Consider the following 10,262-nt stretch of genomic DNA (forward strand, 5'->3'; position numbering starts at 1 on the left):
GCCCGTCCCAAGTGCGGACTTTCTGCAATACGTGTATATAGTTATTGCTTACTAAATGGTTATGTTATGTGGCATCAGTTGAGTGATGCTTGTTTGTTGTTCATACTGTTAACTGGGTAAGTTTATCACGAGTTATACGGTGTGGCTGGTATGAGTCTTACCCTGGATTCCAAAATCCTTTCCTTGTAATGTCAGCTCTTCCGGGCACAGTTTCCTTAACTCAGGTCTGGAGGAGGGGCATAGAGGGAGGAGCCAGTGCACACCAGGTAGTACTAAATCTTTCTTTAGAGTGCCCAGTCTCCTGCGGAGCCCGTCTATTCCCCATGGTCCTTACGGAGTCCCCAGCATCCACTACGCACTACGAGAAATAGACTTACCGGTGAGTAAAATCTTATTTTTCTTGTCAGTTAACTAGTTCAACACAGGTGACAGCAGTCGTACATTAGGAGGGAAGGTAAGGAACAGAGCAATTTGTTTCTTCTGGAATGCGTCATATTGGGTTGTATACTTGGGGTAAAATGACAAAATTAATATTTCTAATGAGCAGAATAAAATGGATGCAATTTCAATTAAATCACATGACAGAATAAGTCAGCATATGACTAGAAGATGGATAAAACGGCAGAATACCATAAAGTACAAAGCTTAAAATGCTTACATAATCAAATCAGTTCAGCACAAGACGTGTCAGGGTCATGTAAGGAATACAGTAAACGTGAAATGTAGGGTGGAGGATTCTGCACGTGAAAGCTTACATTCTAAAGGGCAAGGTTGATAGACAATATGCATAGTGGGGACAGTTGAGGCTGGTGGGGGTATCTAGGTCGTGGTTGAGGCCTTGATGGCAACGAGAGGGTAGAAGAAAGTCTTCAAAACAGGTCCTGGGCTACTCAAAATAACATGGATGCTTGAGAACTTCAGACAGGATCTTATGAGGCAGCCTCACGGTGGCAGGGTGCAGGAGAAGTCATGTTGCAAGTTTCCAGACTGGTATAGCGCCAGGGCCATCATACACAGGTGGGATAGATGGAACTTGCCTTCTGCAACCTGACAGTCAGTGAGTCTATCAGCCGCTACATGGGTAAGAAAAGGTGGGATGCATGTTTATCGGATCTGCCCCCTTATACCCCTTTCACATTGCACAAATAACCCGGTATCCACCCGCTATATTGCTGGGTTGACACGGGTCACTGTGTGATGTGAGAGGGGCCATGGAGTACTCCCGGGTTGAATACCGGGTCATTGGCAGTGTGAACAGGTTCCTGGTTCGATGGGACTCGTTCATACATAGGGAGCGGCGTCATGGAGATGAGCTCATCTCCCAGCGCCGCCCCAGCTACTGGCTCCACCCCCCCGCCGCTATGGCAACCCAAATGCCGGGTCGGGAAGCCTGCTGTTGGGGTCCAATGCATGGAAGGACCCGTTTCCAATTCCCTTGTGGGAATCCGGCATTGGAGATGTGAAAGGGGTATTAGGTAGGGGGACAAAAACCTTGTACTGGTAGTCCTAAAATCAGAGAGTTGCCTTATGACAGGTGCTCTGATTTTGGTTAATCAGTGCTTTAGTGCTGTTTGTTTTTCTTTGTTTCTCTGACGTCCTAGTGGATGCTGGGAACTCCGTAAGGACCATGGGGATTAGCGGCTCCGCAGGAGACTGGGCACAAAAGTAAAGCTTTAGGACTACCTGGTGTGCACTGGCTCCTCCCCCTATGACCCTCCTCCAAGCCTCAGTTAGATTTTTGTGCCCGGCCGAGAAGGGTGCACACTAGAGGCTCTCCTGAGCTTCTTAGTGAAAGTTTAGTTTTAGGTTTTTTATTTTCAGTGAGACCTGCTGGCAACAGGCTCACTGCATCGAGGGACTAAGGGGAGAAGAAGCGAACTCACCTGCGTGCAGAGTGGATTGGGCTTCTTAGGCTACTGGACACCATTAGCTCCAGAGGGACCGAACACAGGCCCAGCCTCGGAGCTCGGTCCCAGAGCCGCGCCGCCGCCCCCCTTACAGAGCCAGAAGCAAGAAGAGGTCCGGAAAAATCGGCGGCAGAAGACATCCTGTCTTCACCAAGGTAGCGCACAGCACTGCAGCTGTGCGCCATTGCTCCTCAGCACACTTCACACTTCGGTCACTGAGGGTGCAGGGCGCTAGGGGGGGGCGCCCTGAGCAGCAATAAAAACACCTTGGCTGGTGAAAATACATCACATATAGCCCCCATGGCTATATGGATGAATTTTAACCCCTGCCAGATTCCACAGAAAAACGGGAGAAAAGGCCACCGAGAAGGGGGCGGAGCCTATCTCCTCAGCACACTGGCGCCATTTTCTCTCACAGCTCCGTTGGAGGGAAGCTCCCTGGCTCTCCCCTGCAGTTACTACACTACAGAAAGGGGTTAAAAAAGAGAGGGGGGCACTAATTAGGCGCAGTATAACAATACAGCAGCTATAAGGGGAAAAACACTTATATAAGGTTATCCCTGTGTGTGTGTATGTATGTATGTATGTATGTATATGTGTGTGTATATATATACATATATATATATATATATATATATATATATAGCGCTCTGGTGTGTGCTGGCATACTCTCCCTCTGTCTCCCCAAAGGGCTAGTAGGGTCCTGTCCTCTATCAGAGCATTCCCTGTGTGTGTGCTGTGTCGGTACGTTGTGTCGACATGTATGAGGAGGAAAATGAGGTGGAGGCGGAGCAATTGCCTGTAACAGATGTCACCCCATAGGGAGTCGACACCTGAGTGGATGAGCTTATGGAAGGAATTATGTGACAGTGTCAGCTCTTTACAAAAGATTGATGACATGAGACAGCCGGCGACTCAGCCTGTGCCTGTCAAGGTGTCTCAAAAGCCATCTGGGGCTCTAAAACGCCCGTTACCGCAGATGGCAGATACAGACGCCGACACGGATACTGACTCCAGTGTCGACGATTAAGAGACGAATGTGACTTCCAGTAGGGCCACACGTTACATGATGGAGGCTATGGAAAATGTTTTTACACATTTCTGATAATACCAGTACCACTAAAAAGGGTATTAGGTTGGGTGAGAAAAAAACTGCCTGTAGTTTTTCCTGCATCTGAGGAATTAAATGAAGTGTGTGATGATGCGTGGGTTTCCCCCGATAAAAACTGTTAATTCCTAAAAAGTTATTAGCATCATACCCCTTCCCGCCAGAGGATAGGGCACGTTGGGAAACACCCCTTAGGGTGAATAAAGCGCTCACACGCTTGTCTAAACAGGTGGCACTACCGTCCCCGGATACGGCCGCCCTTAAGGAACCTGCTGACAGAAAGCAGTAAAATATCCTAAAATGTATATACACTCACATGGGTGTGATACTGCGACCAGCAATCGCCTCAGCCTGGATGTGCAGTGCTGGGGTGGCTTGGTCGGATTCCCTGACTGACAATATTGATACCCTAGATAGGGACAGTATATTACTAACTATAGAGCATTTAAAAGATGCATTTCTATATATGCGTGATGCACAGAGGGATATTTGCCGACTGGCATCAAGAGTAAGTGCGCTGTCCATTTCTGCCAGAAGAGGGTTATGGACAAGACAGTGGTCAGGTGATGATGATTCCAAAAGGCATATGGAAGTATCGCCTTATAAAAGGGAGGAGTTATTTGGGGTAGGTCTAACAGACCTGGTGGCCACTGGAAACAGCCAATTCCCAGGAACAAAAGCCCTCTCCCGCCTCTGCAAAGTCCTCAGCATGACGCTGGGGCTTTACAAGCGGTCTCAGGCACGGTGGGGGCCCGTCTCAAGAAATTCGAGACGTCTCCCCCTCGCCGTTTCATAAAGTCTGCTTTACCGACGTCTCCCTCAGATAGGGAGACAGTATTGCAAGCCATTCACAGGCTGTATTCCCAGCAGGTGATAATCAAGGTACCCCTCCTGCAACAGGGAAAGGGGTACTATTCCACACTATTTGTGGTACCGAAGCCGGACGGCTCGGTGAGACCATTTTTAAATTTAAAATCCTTGAACACTTGCATACAAAGGTTCAAATTCAAGATGGAGTCACTCAGAGCAGTGATTGCAAACCTGGAAGAAGGGGACTATATGGTCTCTCTGGACATCAAAGATGCTTACCTACATGTCCCAATTTACCCTTTTTACCAAGGATACCTCAGGTTTGTGGTACAGAACTGTCACTATCTGTTTCAGACGCTGCCGTTTGGATTGTCCACGGCACCCAGGGTCTTTACCAAGGTAATGGCCGAAATGATGATACTCCTTCGAAGGAAGGGAGTTTTAGTTATCCCTTACTTGGACGATCTCCTGATAAGGGCAAGATCCAGGGAACAGTTGGAAGTCGGGGTAGCACTATCTCAGATAGTGCTGCGCCAGCACGGTTGGATTCTCAATATTCCAAAAATCACAGCTGATCCCGACGACACGACTTCTATTCCTAGGGATGATCCTGGACACAGTCCAGAAAAAGGTGTTTCTCCCGGAGGAGAAAGCCAGGGAGTTATCCGAACTAGTCAGAAACCTCCTAAAACCAGGCCAGGTGTCAGTGCATCAGTGCACAAGGGTCCTGGGAAAAATGGTGGCTTCCTACAAAGCAATTCCATTCGGCAGATTCCACGCAAGAACTTTCCAGTGGGACCTGCTGGACAAATGGTCCGGATCGCATCTTCCGATGCATCAGCGGATAACCCTGTCACCAAAGACAAGGGTGTCTCTCCTGTGGTGGTTGCAGAGGGCTCATCTTCTGGAGGGCCGCAGATTCGGCATTCAGGACTGGGTCCTGGTGACCACGGATGCCAGCCTGAGAGGCTTGGGGAGCAGTCACACAGGGAAAAAATGTCCAGGGCTTGTGGTCAAGCCTGGAGACATCACTTCACATAAATATTTTGGAACTAAGGGCCATTTACAATGCCCTAAGCCAAGCAAGACCTCTGCTTCAAGGTCAGCGGGTGCTGATCCAGTCGGACAATATCACGGCAGTCGCCCACGTAAACAGACAGGGCGGCACAAGAAGCAGGAGGGCAATGGCAGAAGCTGCAAGGATTTTTCGCTGGGCGGAAAATCATGTGATAGCACTGTCAGCAGTGTTCATTCCGGGAGTGGACAACTGGGAAGCAGACTTCCTCAGCAGGCACGACCTCCACCCGGAAGAGTGGGGACTTCACCCAGAAGTCTTCCACATGATTGTAAACCATTGGGAAAAACCAAAGGTGGACATGATGGCGTCCCGCCTAAACAAAAACAGGTATTGCGCCAGGTCAAGGGACCCTCAGGCAATAGCTGTGGATGCTCTGGTAACACCGTGGGTGTACCAGTCAGTGTATGTGTTCCCTCCTCTTCCTCTCATACCAAAAAGTACTGAGAATTATAAGACGGAGGGAAGTAAGAACTATACACGTGGCTCCGGATTGGCCAAGAAGGACTTGGTACCCGGAACTTCAAGAGATGCTCACGGAGGACCCGTGGCCTCTACCTCTAAGAAGGGACCTGCTCCAGCAAGGACCCTGTCTATTCCAAGACTTACCGCGGCTGCGTTTGACGGCAGGGCGGTTGAACGCCGGATCCTGAAGGAAAAAGGCATTCCGGATGAAGTCATCCCTACCCTGGTCAAGCCAGGAAGGATGTAACCGCAAAGCATTATCACCGCATTTGGTGAAAATATGTTGCGTGGTGCGAGGCCAGTAAGGCCCCGATGGAGGAATTTCAACTAGGTCGATTCCTGCATTTCCTGTAAACAGGAGTGTCTATGGGCCTAAAATTGGGGTCCATTAAGGTTCAAATTTCGGCCCTGTCAATTTTCTTCCAGAAAGAACTAGCTTCACTACCTGAAGTTCAGACGTCTGTAAAAGGGGTACTGCATATACAGCCTCTTTTGGTGCCTCCAGTGGCACTTTAGGAACCCCAAAAATACATTGAGATCCCAAAGTCACATTGGTTTGAACCACTTGAATCTGTGGAGTTAAAATATCTCACATGGAAAGTAGTCATGTTGTTGGCCCTGGCCTCGGCCAGGCACGTGTCAGAATTGGGGGCTTTATCCTGTAAAAGCCCTTATCTGATCTTCCATTCAGACAGGGCGGAATTGAGGACTCGTCCTCATTTTCTCCCTAAGGTGGTTTCAGTGTTTCATCTGAACCAACCTATTTTGGTACCTACGGCTACTAGTGACTTGGAGGACTCCAAGTTGTTGGACGTAGTCAGGGCCTTGAAAATATGTTTCCAGGACGGCTGGAGTCAGGAAATCTGACTCGCTGTTATCCTGTAGGCACCCAACAAGCTGGGTGCTCCTGCTTCTAAGCAGACGATTGCTCGTTGGATTTGTAGTACAATTCAGCTTGCACATTCTGTGGCAGGCCTGCCACAGCCAAAATCTGTAAAAGCCCATTCCATAACGAAGGTGGGCTCATCTTGGGCGGCTGCCCGAGGGGTCTCGGCGTTACAACTTTGCCGAGCAGCTACTTGGTCAGGGGCAAACACGTTTGCTAAATTCTACAAATTTGATACCCTGGCTGAGGAGGACCTGGAGTTCTCTCATTCGGTGCTGCAGAGTCATCCGCACTCTCCCGCCCGTTTAGGAGCTTTGGTATAATCCCCATGGTCCTTACGGAGTTCCCAGCATCCACTAGGACGTCAGAGAAAATAAGAATTTACTTACCGATAATTCTATTTCTCATAGTCCGTAGTGGATGCTGGGCGCCCATCCCAAGTGCGGATTGTCTGCAATACTTGTACATAGTTATTGTTACAAAAATCGGGTTATTATTGTTGTGAGCCATCTTTTCAGAGGCTCCTCTATTATCATGCTGTTAACTGGGTTCAGATCACAGGTTGTACGGTGTGATTGGTGTGGCTGGTATGAGTCTTACCCGGGATTCAAAATCCTTCCTTATTGTGTACGCTCGTCCGGGCACAGTATCCTAACTGAGGCTTGGAGGAGGGTCATAGGGGGAGGAGCCAGTGCACACCAGGTAGTCCTAAAGCTTTACTTTTGTGCCCAGTCTCCTGCGGAGCCGCTAATCCCCATGGTCCTTACGGAGTTCCCAGCATCCACTACGGACTATGAGAAATAGAATTATCGGTAAGTAAATTCTTATTTTTTTATTGTTTTTGTTTTTTTGTTTTGTCTTTATTAAACTATAATACATGTTGTGTTCATTCTAGCACCTAATCAGTGAGGATGGCTTATTTTAAATTTGAAGGACAACATTTTAGATTTGATGTATCACTGGACACATCATGTATAAAATGTTGCCATTCAAAATAAAAATATGCCCTACTTACTGATTAGGTGCTAGAATGAAAACGAATGCGTATGTGGACTTTTACATATTTTACAGTGGTTACATTTCATCAGGACATTATTGGGTGAATCCACAAACAATGGATGAAATTCTATACATAAGATATCTGCTGAAAGATGATCTAACAGATTAAACATGCTGATAGTTAATCATCTAAGCATCATAATTAATCCTGCAGCTAAAAAGTCATCTTAAACTGATAAAAATTTTCTTAAAATCATTAATGAAAATTGTGCAAGAAGTGAAAGGTCCACATGTAACGTTTTCAGATGCTGTATGTTGCAGTACTTGAATTTGGCACTAGATGGCAGCAAAGCCAACAAGGTTACATCTTCCAACTGAGAAAAAAAATTGTCAAATTTTCAAGAAACTTATTTACAAAAGGGTGTGTTTCATTTCTCCACCCTTTTTAAACTCTTAAAAAATAAATAAATATAACTACTTATCAAATCGCTGCTTTCGCAAAGGATATCTATCTTGTAATGATGCTGAAACGTGTAGGCGACCTAAGTGCTATGTATGGAATATCAGCTGGATGGCTATAGTTCTAATATATTTTATGTTATTTTTTTATTACAGGTCTCCTCTGAAAATTTATAATGTCTGTTGCTCCAATGTGCTATGAAACCCAATTTTTTGGGTTTACACCACAAACCTGCATACTCAGACTATACATTTCTTTTCAAGACTACTTATTTGACATGTTGCTGCTTGTGGAGACTGTAATCCTGAAGAAACTAACGAAATACCCAGACTGTGGAATAAGTCGCTTTGATATTCGAGAAGGCACTGAAAAGTATCTGAGTTTTATAAATGAACACTTCAATCTCTTGTTTCAGAAAATAGAGAATTGTCTTTTAAAGCTGGTGCTGAAAATACCCAGGAATATTCTGTTGTCGGAAGATAAGGTTCATGCCGAATATCCTTACACTAAAGAAGAGTTTGATGATCTGCAGAGTGTAACGAAGACTTTACAGGAGCAGTACAAGGCAGAAACATTTGCTACCAAGTCCCTTTTAGCTGAGCTGGAAGAACAAGCAAGTGTCCAGTCTGAGCTGGAAGAGATTCTGACACTGTTTGATAAGTTGGACAAAAGTAGCAGAGAGCATGGGAATATAGATTTGGAGAGTTTTGCATTTATGGTTCAGACTTCAAAGAAACTGGAGGTCACTGTGAAAGAAATAGATATGAAACATAAAAAACTTAAACTTGATTTGACTTGCAGTACTCCAGTCCGATTAAGAGCACGAAGATCTAATAAGTCAAAAATGACATTTTATTGAATCTTTTTTTTATTTATTTTTTTAACTTGGAAATCTGAATGTTGTAATAAAAAAAAAATTATATATTTTGATAATCTATCCCTTTTACCCTAAATTGAATTGAGAGGACACCTCCCCAAAGATTTCCCTCCTTGGTGTCTGCAGTGAATTTCGGCTGTGGGTCTGATTTGCGAATAACTTGCTGCAATCACTGTCTTTCCCACCGCTTCCATTTCACAAATTGAGCTGCATAGATGAGGACCCAGACAGGGAATTTCATGGGAGTGACGCACACTTCACTTAAGGCATTGAAAGGATGATTACTATGAAATATTGATTATTGTATATATACCAATGTAATACTTTTTAAATAGCTATAAAACACACGTCTATCTTTTTCAAAGGGGGCAATTCACTTACATGTGACCTGCTGCCACCTCGCACTGCACTTATAACAGTAATTGGGGTAGGCTGTGATCAGAAATCAGCCACTGAGACATGCCACGCATTTGGAATAATTTATTTGGCCACAGACTGTCCGGAGGATTCAATGTATGCAGCAATTCTCACCAATATTCAGAATTTAACCATTGGTTCAGAATATAGAGTGAGGCACTGTAGTACACACACCAAGTTTACCTTTCACTTCATAAAAATACACTGCTAATTACAATTGTATATCACAAACAGTGGAAGACAATCACCTCTAGATACATGCTGGCAGATTTATATAATGGAATGAAAGCGTTAGCCGATGTTAGTTTCTCATTGGATACACTTGTATTTTGGGTCTAGTTCTTCTAAAGACAATGTTTTTGAGGTCCAACAAGAGGCTTTACTGAAAAATTGCTTGCAATTAATAAGAGTATTGTGTAATTTGATGGCCACTGACTATAATTTTAGCTGAGATTATAATATTGAAATCGTTTTACAATTAAATACTGTAAGTGTAAACGTTTTCTGAACCCTCAAGTTATTCAAATTAAATATAATCACTTTTGTTATCTGGAGATTTCCAAAGGACTAGAGTTAGCAGGAGCTTATATGCAATAAATAATGATTTTTAGGCATTTGAATATTTTGTTTTTACTTAAAGCATTTGGTCATATAACAATAAATATGTATTTTTAAGGTACATTTAGACTATTACTTTGTAAAATTTTGGTAACCATCTTTATAAGGTACAATAGATACAAGATTTTATTTTTAATTACAATTTTATTTCCTTCCAATTTTCATTTTTATATCTTATTCAATCAAAATATCATCTGCATAACAATTTTCATTAACACAATTGAAATTTGAAGATCTAAATTAAATTGTTTAAATATCAAAATAAGGGTTTTGAAGGAAGACATTCGTTACAGTGTGGTATATTTTGTTGACTGTCCTAATGTAATATCGACTTTACTTTTAGGGGGGTAAATTCAATGAAAGTCTGATCTATTCTGACATACATTTGGCAGAATGGGTCAGACAAGGGCTATTCAGTGACCATCTCAATCCAACTTTAAAAAAAAAGTCGAATTGAGATGAGGGAGCTGAGAGGGGGTAGAGCAGTGCTACAGCAGCATAGGAGGAGGCAGTGTCCACCCGGCTCCAGCAAGCGCGACCTCGCTTGCTGGAGCCGTGTGGACGTTGCAATGAGCGGCGGCTGTGCCACATCCTCCTGCTACGCTGCTGTAGCGCTGCTCTCCTCTCAGCTTCCTCATCG

At 44.5% G+C, this 10,262-nt stretch overlaps 1 protein-coding gene across 3 annotated transcripts in view; it reads left to right on the forward strand.

Annotated features, from left to right (window-relative positions):
* Nucleotides 1-9,624, forward strand: part of MIS12 (MIS12 kinetochore complex component) — a 30,592-nt gene extending 20,968 nt beyond the window's left edge. For all 3 annotated transcript variants that reach the window (XM_063953685.1, XM_063953684.1, XM_063953686.1), the window contains exon 2: nucleotides 7,866-9,624. In XM_063953685.1, the coding sequence (XP_063809755.1) occupies nucleotides 7,886-8,569 (684 nt within the window). In that variant the 5' untranslated portion in view covers nucleotides 7,866-7,885 and the 3' untranslated portion in view covers nucleotides 8,570-9,624. The remainder of the gene's footprint in view (nucleotides 1-7,865) is intronic.
* Nucleotides 9,625-10,262: the final 638 nt, after the last annotated feature.

Source organism: Pseudophryne corroboree, chromosome 2, assembly GCF_028390025.1.
Source record: "Pseudophryne corroboree isolate aPseCor3 chromosome 2, aPseCor3.hap2, whole genome shotgun sequence".
Lineage (NCBI taxonomy): Eukaryota > Metazoa > Chordata > Amphibia > Anura > Myobatrachidae > Pseudophryne > Pseudophryne corroboree.